Source organism: Cherax quadricarinatus, chromosome 43 (assembly GCF_038502225.1).
Source record: "Cherax quadricarinatus isolate ZL_2023a chromosome 43, ASM3850222v1, whole genome shotgun sequence".
In the NCBI taxonomy this organism is placed as follows: Eukaryota; Metazoa; Arthropoda; class Malacostraca; order Decapoda; family Parastacidae; genus Cherax; species Cherax quadricarinatus.
This window is the reverse complement of record NC_091334.1, coordinates 28,418,750-28,441,358: the sequence shown is the minus strand read 5'-3', so window position 1 is coordinate 28,441,358 and position 22,609 is coordinate 28,418,750. Positions and strand designations below refer to the sequence as shown.

The 22,609-nt window shown below is 40.1% G+C and overlaps 1 protein-coding gene across 1 annotated transcript in view; it reads right to left on the bottom strand.

The window, feature by feature from the left end:
• Positions 1–791: 791 nt before the first annotated feature.
• Rpp25 (ribonuclease P protein subunit Rpp25) overlaps positions 792–22,609 on the bottom strand; it is a 33,448-nt gene continuing 11,630 nt past the window's right edge. The window contains exons 3-5 of the mRNA XM_070093810.1: positions 16,777–16,905; positions 13,323–13,439; positions 792–1,495 (exon numbers count right to left, since the gene is read on the bottom strand). Of these exons, the coding sequence (XP_069949911.1) occupies positions 1,234–1,495; positions 13,323–13,439; positions 16,777–16,905 (508 nt within the window). The 3' untranslated portion in view covers positions 792–1,233. The remainder of the gene's footprint in view (positions 1,496–13,322; positions 13,440–16,776; positions 16,906–22,609) is intronic.

Sequence of the window (22,609 nt, the reverse complement as noted above, 5' to 3'; positions counted from 1 at the left end):
ACATAAGAAAAAAAGAACACTTCAGCAGGCCTACTGGCCCATGCAAGGCAGGTCCAAGTCAACTACTGGCCTAAGCCACTAACCCAAGCTAATCAAGTCCAGGTCACATCCACTTAAAAAGGAAGGAGCACAGCATCAGACCTATTAGCACAAGCTAGTCAGGTCCAACTCACACTCACCCACACCCACTCATGTATTTATCTAACCTATTTTTAAAACTACATGTTTTAGCTTCAATGCTTTTACTCGACAGTTTGTTCCGCTCATCCACAACTCTATTACCAAACCAGTGCTTTCCTATATCTTTCCTGAATCTAAATTTTTCCAACTTGAAACCATTGCTGCAAGACCTGTCTTGGCTAGATACTTTTAGCATGTTATTTACATTCCCTTTATTTATTCCTGTTTTCCATTTATACACCTCTATCATATCCCCACTAATTCTACGCTTTTCTAGTGAGTGCATATTCAGGGCCTCAGTCTATCCTCATAGGGAAAATTTCTGATATATGGGATCAACTTTGTGATCATCCTTTGTACATTTTCCAGTGCATTTATGTTCATTCTGCAATATGGTGACATCTAGCTTTTAGCTTACAATAAATGTCCAGTATCCACCAGCAAACCGTATGTGGGATTGGCAGCAAAATCCCAATTTTGTTCCCAAGCCTCACCACTTTGATGACTCTCAAAGTGGAATTCTACCTACTTGTCCCCTTGGAACCACGGCCAATGAACTGGAATTCTTTGAATTATTAATGTAATTAATATCAATTAATGTAAAAAAAATGTACCAGGGAACATAATTTATTAGAATTTAAGTCAATTCATATTTCATACTGTTGTGTACCATAATGTAATTTTTTAATCACTTCTCATGTATGTATATTTCTTTTTATACTCATTAGAAATACTTTTATATTATGTATACCTTTAATGTCTGTGCATATGTATATGTAATGTTCTATCATATTCTATTATGTTATGTTTTGATCAAAATGTTCTTCATTTCCACTACATTATTCAGTGTCATCCCAATTATATATTTATGCTTAATAAATATGTTAGTATTTTGCATGGTACACAGTGTTGCAGCAACCACCATGGAATCTTTCTTCTACTATCATTATTATTTTCCTTCATTACTGCTATCACTGTCTTCACAACTTGTAGTGGTTTCAATTACATGGGTTGCTCTGGATGCCATGGTAAATTTCCCCTATGATTACACCACTACACCACTGTCTGGACTCCTTTTGTGTTTTTGTGTCCTTCTCCTCCTCCTCTCCCTCTTTCCTGTACTTTTGGTGTTCCTCTTGGACCTTCTTCTTGCCGTTCTCCTCCTTCATTCAACTGACTCGTAATGTTCCGGTTCTTGTACTGACCCGAGTGAACAACTCCCTCAACGTGTCGACCTCTCGGTGGCTTGTATCGCCGTCGCTGCTGGGCGTCAACTCTGCAGAAGTCGCCTGTCAAGGTACCAGGAGCTTGATACCTGCAAGCATAACAGTTTTTAAGTAACGCTCATCTCTTTTATCATTTAACAGAATATGCACATAAAAAACAAAAAACTATTGCATTAAGGATGACTCAAGCAAGTGTAAGACAACACACACTGCCAGTCTTCAAGTGTAAGACAACACACACTGCCAGTCTTCAAGTGTAAGACAACACACACACTGCCAGTTTGCAAGTGTAAGACAACACACACTGCCAGTCTTCAAGTGTAAGACAACACACACTGCCAGTCTTCAAGTGTAAGACAACACACACTGCCAGTCTTCAAGTGTAAGACAACACACACTGCCAGTCTTCAAGTGTAAGACAACACACACTGCCAGTCTTCAAGTGTAAGACAACACACACACTGCCAGTTTGCAAGTGTAAGACAACACACACTGCCAGTCTTCAAGTGTAAGACAACACACACTGCCAGTCTTCAAGTGTAAGACAACACACACTGCCAGTCTTCAAGTGTAAGACAACACACACTGCCAGTCTTCAAGTGTAAGACAACACACACACTGCCAGTCTTCAAGTGTAAGACAACACACACTGCCAGTCTTCAAGTGTAAGACAACACACACTGCCAGTCTTCAAGTGTAAGACAACACACTGCCAGTCTTCAAGTGTAAGACAACACACACTGCCAGTCTTCAAGTGTAAGACAACACACACTGCCAGTCTTCAAGTGTAAGACAACACACACTGCCAGTCTTCAAGTGTAAGACAACACACTGCCAGTCTTCAAGTGTAAGACAACACACACTGCCAGTCTTCAAGTGTAAGACAACACACACTGCCAGTCTTCAAGTGTAAGACAACACACACACTGCCAGTCTTCAAGTGTAAGACAACACACACACTGCCAGTTTGCAAGTGTAAGACAACACACACACTGCCAGTCTTCATGTGTAAGACAACACACACTGCCAGTCTTCAAGTGTAAGACAACACACACTGCCAGTCTTCAAGTGTAAGACAACACACACACTGCCAGCCTTCAAGTGTAAGACAACACACACACTGCCAGTTTGCAAGTGTAAGACAACACACACTGCCAGTCTTCAAGTGTAAGACAACACACACTGCCAGTCTTCAAGTGTAAGACAACACACACTGCCAGTCTTCAAGTGTAAGACAACACACACACTGCCAGTTTGCAAGTGTAAGACAACACACACTGCCAGTCTTCATGTGTAAGACAACACACACTGCCAGTCTTCAAGTGTAAGACAACACACACACTGCCAGTCTTCAAGTGTAAGACAACACACACACTGCCAGTCTTCAAGTGTAAGACAACACACACTGCCAGTCTTCAAGTGTAAGACAACACACACACTGCCAGTCTTCAAGTGTAAGACAACACACACACTGCCAGTCTTCATGTGTAAGACAACACACACTGCCAGTCTTCAAGTGTAAGACAACACACACTGCCAGTCTTCAAGTGTAAGACAACACACACACTGCCAGTCTTCAAGTGTAAGACAACACACACACTGCCAGTCTTCAAGTGTAAGACAACACACACTGCCAGTCTTCAAGTGTAAGACAACACACACTGCCAGTCTTCAAGTGTAAGACAACACACACACTGCCAGTCTTCATGTGTAAGACAACACACACTGCCAGTCTTCAAGTGTAAGACAACACACACTGCCAGTCTTCAAGTGTAAGACAACACACACACTGCCAGTCTTCAAGTGTAAGACAACACACACACTGCCAGTTTGCAAGTGTAAGACAACACACACACTGCCAGTCTTCATGTGTAAGACAACACACACTGCCAGTCTTCAAGTGTAAGACAACACACACACTGCCAGTCTTCAAGTGTAAGACAACACACACACTGCCAGTTTGCAAGTGTAAGACAACACACACACTGCCAGTCTTCATGTGTAAGACAACACACACTGCCAGTCTTCAAGTGTAAGACAACACACACACTGCCAGTCTTCAAGTGTAAGACAACACACACTGCCAGTCTTCAAGTGTAAGACAACACACACACTGCCAGTCTTCATGTGTAAGACAACACACACTGCCAGTCTTCAAGTGTAAGACAACACACACACTGCCAGTCTTCATGTGTAAGACAACACACACTGCCAGTCTTCAAGTGTAAGACAACACACACACTGCCAGTCTTCAAGTGTAAGACAACACACACTGCCAGTCTTCAAGTGTAAGACAACACACACTGCCAGTCTTCAAGTGTAAGACAACACACACACTGCCAGTCTTCAAGTGTAAGACAACACACACTGCCAGTCTTCAAGTGTTAGACAACACACACTGCCAGTTTTCAAGTGTAAGACAACACACACTGCCAGTCTTCAAGTGTAAGACAACACACACTGCCAGTCTTCAAGTGTAAGACAACACACACACTGCCAGTCTTCAAGTGTAAGACAACACACACTGCCAGTCTTCAAGTGTAAGACAACACACACACTGCCAGTTTGCAAGTGTAAGACAACACACACTGCCAGTCTTCAAGTGTAAGACAACACACACTGCCAGTCTTCAAGTGTAAGACAACACACACTGCCAGTCTTCAAGTGTAAGACAACACACACACTGCCAGTCTTCAAGTGTAAGACAACACACACACTGCCAGTCTTCAAGTGTAAGACAACACACACTGCCAGTCTTCAAGTGTAAGACAACACACACTGCCAGTCTTCAAGTGTAAGACAACACACACTGCCAGTCTTCAAAAGTTTAAACTTACATTCAATATACAAAAAATTCACTCATAGCACTGTGCACATATATACACAACAATTAATTCCAATATGACTTCTGCTCTGGGACTTCCTGGGAGCTGCAACACAACCCAGAGGCACAACACAACAAGAGGGACTTGAACCCATGGCTGGCAAGTCTTCAAAACCACCATGATGGCAGCTTCAAGGGGACTTGAGATAGAGCATGCCATAGCTACGCTGGTGTGGGATTCGTCTGTGAAAACCTGCATCTGTGGTCATGGGTGGTGGCTCATGCTAACATCCCTATGGTTTATAGAAATATACCTAGTTGGATGAATCTTATTGGGTCGCCATGGACCAGGTGTTAGCACACTGGCCCGCGAGTTTTAAGACTCACTTGCCACGGGTTCGAATCCCCACCTTTTATGCGATTAGTTTACAATCATATTATGATTTTGTGAGTCAGTCATAACATCAGAACCAAATACTACTATATCTTCGACATCCCCATGTTCAACCCAACCCAAGTAAAAACTGCATAAAAGGCCCCAATATCTGGAACTCTCTGCCTTAAGATTAAAAAGGTTCAATATCTGTCAACCATTCCAAAGGAACTGTCAGCAAGACTACTGTTGTAGTCATGCTGACAGCTGTTTAATGAGTCATTCTGACAGTTTAATAAGTGATGTTGATAGCTGGTATAAACCTTGGTAATAAATACCGACAAGTTGGTTTAGAAAGACACATAAGCAAACAATATGACATATTTATTAGAAAACGTTTCGGTCCTGGGACCTTGATCAACGTCCCAGGACCGAAACGTTTTCTAATAAATATGTCATAGTGTTTGCTCATGCTGATAGCTATTTACGTAGTATTATGCTGATAGCTGTTTAATAAAGTCATGCTATAAGTCTCATCATATTCATGTTCCTTCATTTTAATATTTTTCTTAACTCTTTCACTGTCCAGACCCTGAAATTATAAGTGCTAACAGTGTCAGGATTTAAAAAAAAATAATTTCTTTAGAAATGGTAGAGAATCTTTTTCTGAAAGTAATGATGCCACAAGTACAAAATTTGATGGAAAAATTACAGAATTAAGCAGGAGCAAAGTTAGCAGTCTAGGCACAATTTCACACCTGAGATTTCACCTACATTGAGTCCTATTTTAAGCCAATTACATATATTATTCCTTTTGACCAAATTCTCAGCTTTTTTGAGTATGCCATCTTTTCTATTGACTGAGCACATTAAAAATACCAATTCAATTCTCACAACTACCCTATAAAGTGCACAAAAGCCAGTAATTTGACCAGTTTTACACAAAATTAAAAAATATCCAGTTGAAAAAGAGTCCATAATAATATAGACACTCCAGACAGTACAGCAACATTTCCTCTCTTCATTAGTCACCTCCATCAGGCCTCTCCTATATTACACTTGCCTTCCATTTTCAATACATCATTACATACAAAATTAAAATTTTGCCTTATTTCTCGTATGATAAAATATAACGAGGAATGATTGGTCATGATTTAGGTCATCCCAATAATTGAATTTATTTATTTATTTATTTATTTATTTATTTAGTAATTTAAGCATACATACAGAGGTACAAAAAATACAGGTAAGAGCAGCATGCCAAAGCCACTTATATGCATAGCATTACGGGCTGGCTTAAAATTAACTTAAGATTAACTAAGCAATGATGAAATCAGTGATAAAACATTATTGTAAACAGATAACTATAAAGCACAAGTGAGTATTACAAAGACAGGTCATATGGTTGCATGCATTGTTGTACATTCAGTCGAATGGAGTATTCTGTTAGGTAGTGTATTTAAAAAAATAACAAAGTTAGATTGGGTCCTAGGTTTAACATTTGTGTGATATAATTGTGAGTAACATATAGGATATACAATTTATAAGGTTCAATTATTCAGTATTTATTTGGTTTTGAGTGAGTAAGTGATCTTTGAGAAGAGACTTGAATTTATAAACAGGTAGTGTTTCTTTTATATTTACAGGTAATGAATTCCAGATTTTAGGGCCTTTTATGTGCATTGAGTTTTTGCATAGCGTGAGATGGACACGAGGAACATCAAAGAGTGATCTGTGCCTTGTGTTATGGTCATGTGTTCTGTTGAGGTTGGCAAGGAGATGTTTGAGGGGAGGGTTAATATCAGAGTTAAGTGTTCTATGTATGTAATAGGTGCAGTAATAAGTATGGATGTTTTGTATGGTGAGTAGGTTGAGTGTTTTGAATATTGGTGGAGTGTGCTGCCTGTAGTGAGAATTTGTTATCATTCTAACTGCAGCCTTTTGTTGGGTAATTAGTGGTCTGAGATGGCTAATTGTTGTTGAGCCCCATGCACAAATTCCACAGGTGAGATAGGGGTAAATAAGAGAGTGATAAAGGGCCAGGAGGGCTGACTGTGGAACATAGTACCGTATCTTCGATAGTATGCCTACAGTCTTGGAAATTTTCTTAGAAATTTGTTGTACATGTGTATGAAATTTGAGTCTATTATCAAGGTGGATTCCTAAGAATTTTCCCTCTGTTAGCTTTGTGATAGGTGATCCGTTTATCATTATGTTAAGAGGGACATCTGTAGCTCCGTTACCAAACTGAATGAAGTAGGTTTTGTCAATGTTTAGTGTAAGTTTGTTAGTCCTCATCCAGGTTGATATTTTCTGTAATTCGGTGTTTACAGTATTGGCTAGCGTGACTGGGCTCGGGTGAGAGAAGACGTATGTAGTGTCATCTGCAAAAAGTGTGGGTTTGAGTAATTGCGAAGCATTTGGTAGGTCATTTATGAATAGGAGAAAGAGAAGAGGGCCAAGGACACTTCCCTGTGGGACACCAACTGTAATTGGTTGAGCGGAAGAGCTTGCCCCATTTGCATACACATATTGGCTTCTGTTGCTGAGGTATGACTTGAGGTAGTTGAGGGAGTGCCCTCTTATACCATAGTGTGACAATTTTACGTGGAGCAAGTCATGGTCAACTGTATCAAAAGCTTTACGTAAGTCAATGAAGATCCCCAGTGGGACTTCTTTTTTCTCTATTGCAGTGTATGTATGTTCTAGCATGTGTATAATAGCATCATTAGTATTTTTATTAGGCCTGAATCCAAATTGGCAGGGGTTGAGAATGTTTTGGGAGATGAGGTAGGAGTAGATTCGTTTATGAATTAATTTTTCGAAGATTTTTGAGAGAGGGTGTAAATTGGATATTGGCCTATAGTTATTCAACTCTGTTTGGTCTCCTCCTATAAAACAACTGAGGGAGCCAGAGGGCCTTACCACTCCTCTGGAAAATAAAAAAACAAATATTTCCATTACTTTGACCCTGATTTCAGGCTCAAAGTAGTGGAAATACAGTGGATCCTCAGTATTCGAACAGCTCCCTACTCGAACAATTCAGTATTAGAACAATCTTTTTAGTAAAACAACCGCTCAGTAATCGACTGTTTGCTCGGCACTCAACCAAACAAACAAGACCTGCTGGAACTTTGCCATAAACTATTTTGTGCTACTTCACATTTTTTGTTTTTTTTATTATCTGTAAAAATAAGTTGCCCTGGGGATTAAGATTAGTGATAACAGCCAACCAAAAGGAAAATTGGTTGGGAAAAATTCGTTCAATACTCAAACAGATCAACACTCGAACAGCCTTAAGGAATGAATTACGTTCAAGTTCCAAAGTTCCACTGTATTGAGTGGAAACTTTGAGCATGGTATCAGGCTCCTGATACCACCAAATCATCTTTATTTCAGTAGCATGTCTTCTATTCTATCAAATAATACCAAGAAACAGCCAATAAAACCATAAAAACCATCCTAGAAAACACCTCAATGTTGATATTTGAAAGCAAACACAAGTGTTTCCTGATGAGGGTCTTGGTCACATGATGACCCGACACTGGAGTCTATGGTCACCACTTAAGAAATTGCAACATATCACTATGTATAAAATCACAGCGGATGGGTCTATGAATGATGAGGTGAATCATAGAATTGATGAGGGGAAAAGAGTGAGTGGTGCACTTAGGAGTCTGTGGAGACAAAGAACTTTGTCCTTGGAGGCAAAGAGGGGAATGTATGAGAGTATAGTTTTACCAACGCTCTTATATGGGTGTGAAGCATGGGTGATGAATGTTGCAGCGAGGAGAAGGCTGGAGGCAGTGGAGATGTCATGTCTGAGGGCAATGTGTGGTGTGAATATAATGCAGAGAATTCGTAGTTTGGAAGTTAGGAGGAGGTGCGGGATTACCAAAACTGTTGTCCAGAGGGCTGAGGAAGGGTTGTTGAGGTGGTTCGGACATGTAGAGAGAATGGAGCGAAACAGAATGACTTCAAGAGTGTATCAGTCTGTAGTGGAAGGAAGGCGGGGTAGGGGTCAGCCTAGGAAAGGTTGGAGGGAGGGGGTAAAGGAGGTTTTGTTTGCGAGGGGCTTGGACTTCCAGCAGGCATGCGTGAGCGTGTTTGATAGGAGTGAATGGAGACAAATGGTTTTTAATACTTGACGTGCTGTTGGAGTGTGAGCAAAGTAACATTTATGAAGGGGTTCAGGGAAACCGGCACTCTGAAGGAGGGGTGTTAATGTTGCAGTTTAAAAACTGTAGTGTAAAGCACCCTTCTGGCAAGACAGTGATGGAGTGAATGATGGTGAAAGTTTTTCTTTTTTGGGCCACTCTGCCTTGGTGGGAATCGGCCAGTGTGATAATAAAAATAAAAAACCTCACTAATACAGCAGGTTAGGTTTCAGACCTCCACCAAAAATCAAATCACAGCCTTTTATCTTTTTTCACTTGTTAGTGCATATAAATGCATAATAACATGTTTACACTATCATTTATTAAATACACAATAGCACTAGAACTAAAAAAATGATAGAAAAGTTAAAATATTTCAAGTTCAGCTAAAGTTGAAACATTTTCATATTGAGCTCGTGGTGACTGACAAATGGACATTTTATAAGTGACTGACAAAGGAAGACTGAAGGGTATAGTGGAGCTAGTTTGATTTAATATCTATCTCAGTGTTCAACATGCCTTTCTTACTAAACTGGATCATTTCTAGCTTTTAATTTTTAAAGATGTTTGCAACTCTCTCTTTTTCACTAGCATTACCCTTAGGGGCCATTGTACTGTAATTAATAATTACAATAACAACAATAAGGTGTGGTAGGTAAGTTTGGGGTGTCAGGTGTAAATGATAATGGGAGCCCTTTGATTGAACTTTGTATAGAAAGGGGTTTAGTAATAAGTAATACATATTTTAAGAAAAAGAGGATAAATAAGTAAACAAGATATGATGTAAGACGTAATGACAGTAGTTTGTTGGTCTATGTATTGGTAGATAAAAGACTGTTGAGTAGACTTCAGGATGTACATGTTTATAGAGGGGCCACAGATATATCAGATCACTTTCTAGTTGTAGCTACACTGAGAGTAAAAGGTAGATGGGATACAAGGAGAATAGAAGCAGCAAGTAAGAGAGAGGTGAAGGTGTATAAACTAAAAGAGGAGGCAGTTCGGGTATTTATTTATTATTAATTTGGACATGATACATAGAAGTACAAAGAAATACAGTGGTTAAGTGTAACATGCTAAAAGCCCCTTGTATGCAGAGCATTATGGGCAGCCTTAAAATTAACTAAGCAATGATATATTCAGGATAAGATATAAACACTTATTGGAGGATAGATGGGCTAGTGAGAGTATAGGCAATGGGGTCGAAGATGTATGGGGTAGGTTTAAGAATGTAGTGTTAGAGTGTTCAGCAGAAGTTTGTGGTTACAGGAAAGTGGGTGCGGGAGGGAAGAAGAGCGATTGGTGGAATGATGATGTAAAGAGAGTAGTAAGGGAGAAAAAGTTAGCATATGAGAAGTTTTTACAAAGTAGAAGTGATACAAGGAAGGAAGAGTATATGGGGAGAAAATGAGAGGTTAAGAGAGTGGTGAAGCAATGTAAAAAGAAAGCAAATGAGAGAGTGGGTGAGATGTTATCAACAAATTTTGTTGAAAATAAGAAAAAGTTTTGGAGTGAGATTAGTAAGTTGAGGAAGCCTAGGGAACAAATGGAGATGACAGTTAAAAATAAGAGAGGAGAGTTATTAAATGAAGAGTTAGAGGTATCAGGAAGATGGAGGGAATATTTTGAGGAACTGTTAAATGTTGATGAAGATAGGGAAGCTGTGATTTCGTGTATAGGGCAAGGAGGAATAACATCTTGTGTAGGAGTGAGGAAGAGCCAGTTGTGAGCGTGGGGGAAGTTTGTGAGGCAGTGGGTAGAATGAAAGGGGGTAAGGCAGCTGGGATTGATGGCATAAAGATAGAAATGTTAAAGCAGGAGGGGATATAGTTTTGGAGTGGTTGGTGCTATTATTTAATAAATGTATGGAAAGGGGTAAGGTACCTAGGGATTGGCAGAGAGCATGCATAATTCCTTTGTATAAAGGCAAAGGGGATAAAAGAGAGTGCAAAAATTATAGGGGAATAAGTCTGTCTAGTTCTAGGCATAGGTTGGTAGACAGCAACCGCCCAGGGAGGTACTACCATCCTGCCAAGTGAGTGTAAAACGAAAGCCTATAATTGTTTTACATGATGGTAGGATTGCTGGTGTCCATTTTTCTGTCTCATAAACATGCAAGGTTTCAGGCATGTCTTGCTACTTCTACTCACACTTAGGTCACACTACACATACACGTACAAGCATATATATACAGTGGACCCCCGGTTAACGATATTTTTTCACTCCAGAAGTATGTTCAGGTGCCAGTACTGACCGAATTTGTTCCCATAAGGAATATTGTGAAGTAGATTAGTCCATTTCAGACCCCCAAACATACACGTACAAACGCACTTACATAAATACACTTACATAATTGGTCGCATTCGGAGGTGATCGTTATGCGGGGGTCCACTGTATATATATACACCCCTCTGGGTTTTCTCCTGTTTTCTTTCTAGTTCTTGTTCATTTCCTCTTATCTCCATGGGGAAGCGGAACAGAATTCTTCCTCCGTAAGCCATGCGTGTTGTAAGAGGCAGCTAAAACGCCAGGAGCAAGGGGCTAGTAACCCCTTCTCCTGTATATATTACTAAATGTAAAAGGAGAAGCTTTCGTTTTTCCTTGTGGGCCACCCCGCCTCGGTGGGATACGGCTGGTGTGTTGAAAGAAAGAAGTCTGTCGAGTATACCTGGTAAAGTGTATGGTAGAGTTATTATTGAAAGAATTAAGAGTAAGACAGAGAGTAGGATAACAGATGAACAAGGAGGCTTTAGGAAAGGTAGGGGGTGTGTGGACCAAGTGTTTACAATGAAACATATAGGTGAACAATATTTAGATAACGGTAAAGAGGTTTTTGTAGCATTCATGGATTTAGAAAAGGCATATGATAGGGTGGATAGGGGGGCAATGTGGCAGATGTTGCAGGTGTATAGTATAGGAGGTAGGTTAAAGAAAGCAGTGAAGAGTTTTTACGAGGATAGTGAGGTTCAGGTTAGAGTATGTAGGAGAGAGGGAGATTATTTCCCAGTAAAAGTAGGCCTTAGACAAGGATGTGTGATGTCACCGTGGTTGTTCAATATATTTATAGATGGGGTTGTAAGAGAAGTGAATGCTAGGGTCTTAGCAAGAGGTGTGGAGTTAAAAGATAAAGAATCAAACACAAAGTGGGAGATGTCACAGTTGCTTTTGCTGATGACACTGTGCTTTTGGGAGATTCTGAAGAGAAGTTGCAGAGGTTGGTGGATGAATTCGGTAGGGTATGTAAAAGAAGAAAATTAAAAGTGAATATAGGAAAGAGTAAGGTTATGAGGATAACAAAAAGATTAGGTGATGAAAGACTGGATATCAGATTGGAGGGAGAGAGTATGGAGGAGGTGAATGTATTCAGATATTTAGGAGTGGACATGTCAGCAGATGGGTCTATGAAGGATGAGGTGAATCACAGAACTGATGAGGGGAAAAGGGTGAGTGGTACACTTAGGAGTCTGTGGAGACAAAGAACTTTGTCCGTGGAAGCAAAAAGGGGAATGTATGAGAGTATAGTTGTACCAACACTCTTGTATGGGTGTGAAGCATGGGTGATGAATGTTGCAACGAGGAGAAGGCTGGAGGTAGTGGAGATGTCATGTCTGAGGGCAATGTGTGGTGTGAATATAATGCAGAGAATTCATAGTTTGGAAATTAGGAGAAGGTGTGGGATTACCAAAACTATCATCCAGAGGGCTGAGGAGGGGTTGTTGAGGTGGTTCGGACATGTATAGAGAATGGAACAAAACAGAATGACTTCGAGTGTATAAATCTGTAGTGGAGGGAAGGTGGGGTAGGGGTCGGCCTAGGAAGGGTTGGAGGGAGGGGGTAAAGGAGGTTTTGTGTGCGAGGGGCTTGGACTGCCAGCAAGCATGCATGAGCATATTTGATAGGAGTGAATGGAGACAAATGGTTTTTAATACTTGACGTGCTGTTGAAGTGTGAGCAAAGTAACATTTATGAAAGGATTCAGGGAAACCGGCAGGCAGGACTTGAGTCCTGGAGATGGGAAGCACAGTGTCTACACTCTGAAGGAGGGGCATTAATGTTGCAGCTTTATAACTGTAGTGTAAAGCACCCCTCTGGCAAGACAGTGATGGAGTGAATGATGAAAGTTTTTCTTTTTCGGGCCACCCTGCCTTGGTGGTAATCGGCCGATGTGTTAATAAAAACAACAATAACAATAGCACGAGTAAAACCTTTGGAAATTGCCAGAATATGACACTAAGGGACACAGTGCACAACTGTTATGAACAGACTGAGTGAGGGTCGGCTGATGGCCACCTCACCGCACAATGATGAAAATAATACATATGAGTATAACTGAAAAGCACTGTATTACCGAAATACTGTAACGTGAGTACTGTACGTGTCTGACTGTCTATAACTTAAATTTGGCCTGTAGACAGTCAAACAAGAGCACATGTTTAAATAATGTAGAAATATTTTAGACAGCAAGATAACTCTGAGATCACTATCTTGTCTTACCCAGGAAGGGAGGAATTAAGTGGTGTTTTAAACAGCAAGACAATTATGAGATCACTATCTTGTCTTACCCAGGAAGTGAGGAATCAAGTGGCGTTTTAGACAGCAAGATAACTATGGTGGGTACTTCTCGTGTAACTTTCAAGCGGTCTAAGCCATCCCATTTGGGCTCCCAATACTCCTCAACCCTGTAAGAAAAACTCAAAATAAACCACAAGTAATAAAATACTAATAAACACATGTAATAAAAATGCATGTAGGTACCATGGCATTAGTTACCTTACACCTGCTGTTACTGTTCACCTAGCAGTAAGTAGCTAGTCTAGATGTGACCGCCATCGTCACCAGTCGCCACCAACCAAGCCACTGAATCATTACACTGATATGGCTTGCTATGTGGGAGACACTCTGCCTGTCAGTACAAAAGACTTGCCTTCGATGGACAAAAAAGACTTACCCTCAACAGGAACATAAGGCTTACTCTCGACGGACACAAAAGACTTACCCTCAACAGGAACATAAGCCTTACTCTCGATGGACACAAAAGACTTACCCTCAACAGGAACATAAGGCTTACTCTCGACGGACACAAAAGACTTACCCTCAACAGGAACATAAGGCTTACTCTCGACGGACACAAAAGACTTACCCTCAACAGGAACATAAGGCTTACTCTCGACGGACACAAAAGACTTACCCTCAACAGGAACATAAGGCTTACTCTCGATGGACACAAAAGACTTACCCTCAACAGGAACATAAGGCTTACTCTCGACGGACACAAAAGACTTACCCTCAACAGGAACATAAGGCTTACTCTCGATGGACACAAAAGACTTACCCTCAACAGGAACATAAGGCTTACTCTCGACGGACACAAAAGACTTACCCTCAACAGGAACATAAGGCTTACTCTCGATGGACACAAAAGACTTACCCTCAACAGGAACATAAGGCTTACTCTCGATGGACACAAAAGACTTACCCTCAACAGGAACATAAGGCTTACTCTCGATGGACACAAAAGACTTACCCTCAACAGGAACATAAGGCTTACTCTCGATGGACACAAAAGACTTACCCTCAACAGGAACATAAGGCTTACTCTCGATGGACACAAAAGACTTACCCTCAACAGGAACATAAGGCTTACTCTCGACGGACACAAAAGACTTACCCTCAAAGCCCTCAAGAACAGCTGACAAGTGTTGCAATAACTGTATATAATTTATAATTCCTTTCCTTGATTTGCTTCTCATTGGACAAGACAGAGGCCTCAAATTCAATATACTGTCAGCTCTCTTGTAAGTTCCTCCATAAACTGCAATTCTTTTTTTGTAAATGTGCTAGGAAAAAGTATACTGAAAATTAAACAGCACACTGATAGGCCTTCCCAGGATGATCAGTTCACTTTTTGATACCTTTCTTCAATTATATTTACAAAAATTCATGTTATATAGGGAAGTGGCTGCATACAGAGGAATGACATGAAACACTACTGCTCACACCACCATCAAAGAACTAGATGAGGTGCACTCAATAGCATATTTCTACATGGTTACAGGATCTGCAGCACTAAACACAAGGATGAAGAGTGCAGCATTCCAAAAGACATCTTTCTTGCACTTAAATTTCCTGCACACATCATCCAAAATTGCAAGAAGGATCATGCACACAAAATCTCCACCAAAAACAGAGAACAACACAGACTCGCCCTCCCTCGCCAAGATAAACCTAGGTGATGCCACCATCACGTCCATCACTATCAAAGTGTGATGTTTCGAACAAGTGGTTTAAAAACCTGACAAGTTGATAGACGAGACACTTGTGTAATATTTAGGTAACTTTATTCTGGAAATGTTTCACCAGCCAGTGGCTTCCTCAGTCCAATACAGAGAAGAATGGTGGAAGATAAGGAGTTTGAGGTAATCAGTCCCTCAGCTTGGAGACTCTAGGTTGAGAGACTGATTACCTCAAACTCCTCCTTATCTTCCACCAATTTCTGCATAGACTAAAGAATTCCACTGGCTGGTGAAACATTTATAGAATAAATATACCCAAATGTTGCACGAGTGTCTCCTTTATCATCACAGATGTGACAAGACAATATAGATAATCACCATAACCATAACAACAATGGTGTAAACATCATTGCATTTGACAGCTTTGACCTCTTATAGTCTACAGCTCATGAATGAACACCAGCATGTTTGCAGAACTTACAGCATAAACAATGATTGTGTGACACATAGGGACCAGACTGCCCACATTCTGTCTTGGAAGGACGTCCAGCTGGTCATAAAATGAACAAATTATGACTCGCATGCCTGGAAGCCATGCTACTCTCAATACAAAATACAGTCCAACAGAATGGAGGAGCTTCCAATTTAGCCAAACGTAGCACGTCTCAGCATACATAAAAAGGTAACTGACTGGTAGGCCTCCTGCAGTGCTCCCAACCACACAATTCACCCCACACACAGTGACCTCAATGAGCCAGCCATACAATTACCTCACACAGTGACCTCACTGACCTGACCAATCACCTGATTACACTTGTATAAATTTTCTTGTTATATATTCCTATTCAGTGACTAATAAAGCCTAACCACATGCAAGATATCTTAATAAAGTTCTTCTCTACAACTAATTTCACCATCCTTAATAATGATTCAGTCTCAGGCATGGTAGGTAACGCTCTCACCTCACGCAATGGATGTCCATGGTTCGATCCTCGGCATGGGTGGAAATGCTGGGCATTTTTCCTGACACCTGTTGTCCCTGTTCACCTAGCAGTAAGTAGGTACCTGGGTGTTAGTCAACTGGTGTGGGTTGAATCCTGGGGGAGAAGATTGAAGGACCACAATGGAAATAAAGCAGACAGTCCTTGATGACACACTGACTTTCTAGGGTTATCCTGGGTGGCTAACCCTCTGGGTTAAAAAATCCAAACAAATCTTATCTTATCCCATCTAAAGAAAGACTGCAGCAGGCCTACTGGCCCAAGCTAGGCAGGTCCAACTCTCACCCACCCACACCCACTCATGTACACGTCTTTCAATAAACTGGCTGTATCCCAGCAAAGTAGGGTGAACAAAAAAGAAAAACAAAAGTTTCTTTTTTTTAACTTTAGTAATGTATACAAGTGAAGAGGTTACTAGACAGTTGCTCCCGGCATGTTAGTCACACTTGTGTACTTATCTAACCTATTTTTAAAGCTACACAAGGTTTTAGCTTCAATGATCCTACTCAGGAGTTTGCTCCACTCATCCACAACTTTATTACAAACCAAAGCTATCTTACATACTTTCTAAATCTAATTTTTTTCTGACTTAAAACTGCTGCTGCGAGTCCTGTCTTAGGTATTTTTAACACATTATTTACATCCCCTTTATTTATTCTTATTTTCCATTTATACACCTCAAGCATATCCCCCCTAATTCTATACCTTTCTAGAAAGTGCAGAGTCAGTGCCATAAGACCCACTAAGCTAGACTACATACCAGACGAAATGAGACTACTGACCTCTTGTAAACTAGTTGAGTTATCTGGTGAAGGTTAGCAGTGCGTCGCTTGATCACCTCCACACAGGACACTGCCTTCACTGCAGCAGTGCCAGTGCCAACCCATAACTGCTGATCCTCACTTTTGAACCTGCAAAAAAATCTTTGTAAGTACATGGGCTCTGGTGGCCTGGTGGTTAACGCTCTCGCTTCACACCGTGAGGGCCTGGGTTCGATTCCCAGCCAGAGTAGAAACATTGGACGTGTTTCTTTCCACCTGTTGTCTATGTTCCCCATCAGTAAAATGGGTACCTGGGTGTTAGTCGACTGGTGTGGGTCGCATCCTGGGACACTGACCTAAGGAGGCCTGGTCACAGACCGGGCCGCGGGGGCGTTGACCCCCGGAACTCTCTCCAGATAAACTCCAGATAAACATGGAATAAGTCTTGAATTTCAGAAGAAATGTTAGCATTTTTAACCCTTTCAGTGGCCATCATGCCACTGAAAGGGTTAAAATAAATCAGTGAGGTCAGGGTCCTTTATATAGTTCTATGTTATGAGCTCAGCTCACTCACATAGGGTGTGAGCTGTAAATTTTGGCCTAGATATGAGAGAATGGGTCTGTGCAACGAGTGTGCATGGTATAAAAAAAAATCCTGCCTCATGCAGTACATGATGGGATGAGCAAAACTCTGAACTTGTGGATAGTTTAACCCTTAAATGGTCCAAACGAATATATACGTTTGGACCGTTTAAGGGTTAAAAGAGCAAATTTGAGGTGTCTTCTAAGATGGTATCTATTGTTTTATTGGCTGTTTCTTGGCATCATTTGATCAAATGGAAGACATACAACTGAAACAAAGATGAGTTTGGTAGTTTCAGAACCTGACGTGGCTTGAAATTGGGCTAAAAGTAGAGGAAATATTAAATTTTTGTCCATTTTCCCAAGGACGGGTAAGGCCTTCCATACCACCCAGTCTGTTTTATGGGATTTTAATATACATATCTGATTAAATTACTTGGGTGCCATAAACCATGACCATTTATTCCTGGTTATATTTTATTAACCAAGAAATAGAGTAAATCGTTTATTTCTGAGAATTCCAAATGGAAGGCAAGTGTAATACAGGAGAGACCTGGAGACAAGATTAATGAGCCGAGGAAATATTGTTTAAGTGCCAGGGATGTATACATTTGCTTATTTTGGACTCTAGTTTAAAAATGGTATTTTTTTTAATTTTGTGAAAATTGGCCAAATTACCACCTTCTGTGCATTTTAAAGGGACGTTGTAATAGATGAATAGGCAGTTTCTTTTGCTTAATAAATAGAATGGAAGACATACTAATGAAATAGCTAAGAATTTAGTTGATTGGAGCAATGAAATTGGCTTAAAATATGACAAAGTGGGTGAAATCGCTGCTGAGTAAACTGCACCAACACTGCTAACTTTGCACCTGTGTAATTCCATTAATTTTCCACCAAATTTCATACTTTTGATGTCGTTACCCTCGAAAAAGATCTCCAGATTTTAGAAGAAAAATTAATTATATTTTTTTAGAAAAAAGTAAACACCAAGAGCAATGTTAATTTTGAGGGTCTGGACAGTGAAAGGGTCATGTTTAAATTTATTGGTCTTTATTAAGTCTGAATGGTCTCTTGAGTTACTTCCCCTCAAGGAAGGTTCTTTGATGTTGGTGAGGGGCTCTTGATTTAGGGAATTGGATCTGTGCTCCAGTTCCCCAAATTAAGCCTGAATGCCTTCCACATCCCCCCCCCCAGGCGCTGTATAATCCTCCGGGTTTAGCGCTTCCCCCTTGATTGTAATAATAATCTTGAGTTACTTTTATGAAAGCAACATCTAATTTTGAAATTATGTAAAATGATCTGAATAACATACACTATGAAAAATAGGGTTACATTCCAGGGTTCCCAAAAATGCTAAACTTTTTAATATTTCTTATATCATCAAAACTGCTAAATTTTTTGACACCTTACATTATACATGTTGCTAGTTAACCTAGAATAAAATGTTATGTACCCAAACCCTAAATATAAAGATAGTTGCTAAAAAACTGGTTTAGTAAGGCCTCAGGTGTACCACCGATTCCTGCCAGATAAATTACGTATGGGGTTCTGTCCACAGAAAATAGGCATGGTGCTCCATCCAGAGAAAATAGGTATGGTATTTTGTCCAGAGATAACTGAAATGGTGCTCCATCTAGAGAAAACAGAGAAGGCTAATATGCTGCCAGAGACTAATACAGTGGACCCCCACTTAACGATCACCTCCCAATGCGACCAATTATGTAAGTGTATTTATGTAAGTGCGTTTGTACGTGTATGTTTGGGGGTCTGAAATGGACTAATCTACTTCACAATATTCCTTATGGGAACAAATTCGGTCAGTACTGGCACCTGAACATACTTCTGGAGTGAAAAAATATCGTAAACCGAGGGTCCACTGTATTTATTTAACACAAAATCTTGTTAGTATAAAATATACTTCACAAGTAACAAGAAACAATTTTATCCTACCTCAGTTGCCTATGTTGACAGGTAAAATTTCCACACAATGAACAAACTGCTTTTGTTTTTTATATCTAAAACCATGGAGTCTTGCAGGGATACTCCTGACCAGTATTAAACTCTCTTGTTCAAGCTGTCCTTCCTCATCACACACTGTTTTTATAGTACAGGTCGGGCATCACTAATCCGGCAGTCAGTTATCCGGTTCCATCAGTAATTCGGCACTAATTTCAGCTAGCATAATTTCAAATTTCATCATTATACTGACTCAAATCATTATACTGACTCAAATTTCATCATTATCCTGACTCAGAAATTGTGCAGATGGATGTAAATCCACAGCAACAAGTTAGTGGAGGAGAAAGCAGTGATGAAAATGAGGAAGATGTAGCAGAAAGAGTCTCTATTGATAGGTTAATTAAGTGTATTCTAACATAACCACTCTGTAATCTGGCAAACTCACTAATCCGGCACACTACAGGTCCCAATGATGCCAGATTAGTGATGGCTGACCTGTACTCTAAAGCTCTCTTCTTCATTGTGATAAAATTAAAATATAATGTTGGTAGAATTACTGACAATTGGTTAGGTAAAATGATACATGTGCAACTAATGTGACATTTTATTGTGGCAATATCTCACTTTCCAGGAGCTTTGTCAAGCTTGACAATGTCCTACAGAGAAAAATGATGCCACAATAAAATGTTACATTAGTTGCACATATGTCTTTTTACCAAATATGATAAAATTAAGGGGTGCACTTTTCTTGGCTTTCTGATCAATCCATTTACTGGATTACTTACTGCACAAGCTCGTATCTTCACCTCACTATTTCTAATTATATGAACTGATGCCTCATTCAGACCACGTGTTTACCTCGTTTCTACACACGCTCCACTTTTAACCTGATCTAAAAATCTCACACATCTAAGTATTCTTAACAGTCTCATCATCATTCACATTCCTCCTGAGCACCATGGTTACTGTCCAGAGACCAGACAGAATGATCAAACCTCAAAAATCAATTCGCTAACATGACTGAGTACACAAATGATTCATACAGAGAAATGATGATGTGGAAAGCTGTTTACAATTTTTTATGTTAAGACTAACCAAATTTAAACATGTAAATAGCTCATTACCCCTTCTCCTGTATACATTTACTAAAAAAGAGAAGAAGAAAAACTTTATAAAACTGGGATGCTTAAATGTGCGTGGATGTAGTGCGGATGACAAGAAACAGATGATTGCTGATGTTATGAATGAAAAGAAGTTGGATGTCCTGGCTCTAAGCGAAACAAAGCTGAAGGGGGTAGGAGAGTTTCAGTGGGGGGAAATAAATGGGATTAAATCTGGAGTATCTGAGAGAGTTAGAGCAAAGGAAGGGGTAGCAGTAATGTTAAATGATCAGTTATGGAAGGAGAAAAGAGAATATGAATGTGTAAATTCAAGAATTATGTGGATTAAAGTAAAGGTTGGATGCGAGAAGTGGGTCATAATAAGCGTGTATGCACCTGGAGAAGAGAGGAATGCAGAGGAGAGAGAGAGATTTTGGGAGATGTTAAGTGAATGTATAAGAGCCTTTGAACCAAGTGAGAGAGTAATTGTGGTAGGGGACCTGAATGCTAAAGTAGGAGAAACTTTTAGAGAGGGTGTGGTAGGTAAGTTTGGGGTGCCAGGTGTAAATGATAATGGGAGCCCTTTGATTGAACTTTGTATAGAAAGGGGTTTAGTTATAGGTAATACATATTTTAAGAAAAAGAGGATAAATAAGTATACACGATATGATGTAGGGCGAAATGACAGTAGTTTGTTGGATTATGTATTGGTAGATAAAAGACTGTTGAGTAGACTTCAGGATGTACATGTTTATAGAGGGGCCACAGATATATCAGATCACTTTCTAGTTGTAGCTACACTGAGAGTAAAAGGTAGATGGGATACAAGGAGAACAGAAGCATCAGGGAAGAGAGAGGTGAAGGTTTATAAACTAAAAGAGGAGGCAGTTAGGGTAAGATATAAACAGCTATTGGAGGATAGATGGGCTAATGAGAGCATAGGCAATGGGGTCGAAGAGGTATGGGGTAGGTTTAAAAATGTAGTGTTAGAGTGTTCAGCAGAAGTTTGTGGTTACAGGAAAGTGGGTGCAGGAGGGAAGAGGAGCGATTGGTGGAATGATGATGTAAAGAGAGTAGTAAGGGAGAAAAAGTTAGCATATGAGAAGTTTTTACAAAGTAGAAGTGATGCAAGGAGGGAAGAGTATATGGAGAAAAAGAGAGAGGTTAAGAGAGTGGTGAAGCAATGTAAAAAGAGAGCAAATGAGAGAGTGGGTGAGATGTTATCAACAAATTTTGTTGAAAATAAGAAAAAGTTTTGGAGTGAGATTAACAAGTTAAGAAAGCCTAGAGAACAAATGGATTTGTCAGTTAAAAATAGGAGAGGAGAGTTATTAAATGGAGAGTTAGAGGTATTGGGAAGATGGAGGGAATATTTTGAGGAATTGTTAAATGTTGATGAAGATAGGGAAGCTGTGATTTCGTGTATAGGGCAAGGAGGAATAACATCTTGTAGGAGTGAGGAAGAGCCAGTTGTGAGTGTGGGGGAAGTTCGTGAGGCAGTAGGTAAAATGAAAGGGGGTAAGGCAGCCGGGATTGTTGGGATAAAGATAGAAATGTTAAAAGCAGGTGGGGATATAGTTTTGGAGTGGTTGGTGCAATTATTTAATAAATGTATGGAAGAGGGTAAGGTACCTAGTGATTGGCAGAGAGCATGCATAGTTCCTTTGTATAAAGGCAAAGGGGATAAAAGAGAGTGCAAAAATTATAGGGGGATAAGTCTGTTGAGTGTACCTGGTAAAGTGTATGGTAGAGTTATAATTGAAAGAATTAAGAGTAAGACGGAGAATAGGATAGCAGATGAACAAGGAGGCTTTAGGAAAGGTAGGGGGTGTGTGGACCAGGTGTTTACAGTGAAACATATAAGTGAACAGTATTTAGATAAGGCTAAAGAGGTCTTTGTGGCATTTATGGATTTGGAAAAGGCGTATGACAGGGTGGATAGGGGGGCAATGTGGCAGATGTTGCAAGTGTATGGTGTAGGAGGTAGGTTACTGAAAGCAGTGAAGAGTTTTTACGAGGATAGTGAGGCTCAAGTTAGAGTATGTAGGAAAGAGGGAAATTTTTTCCCAGTAAAAGTAGGCCTTAGACAAGGATGTGTGATGTCACCGTGGTTGTTTAATATATTTATAGATGGGGTTGTAAGAGAAGTAAATGCGAGGGTCTTGGCAAGAGGCGTGGAGTTAAAAGATAAAGAATCACACACAAAGTGG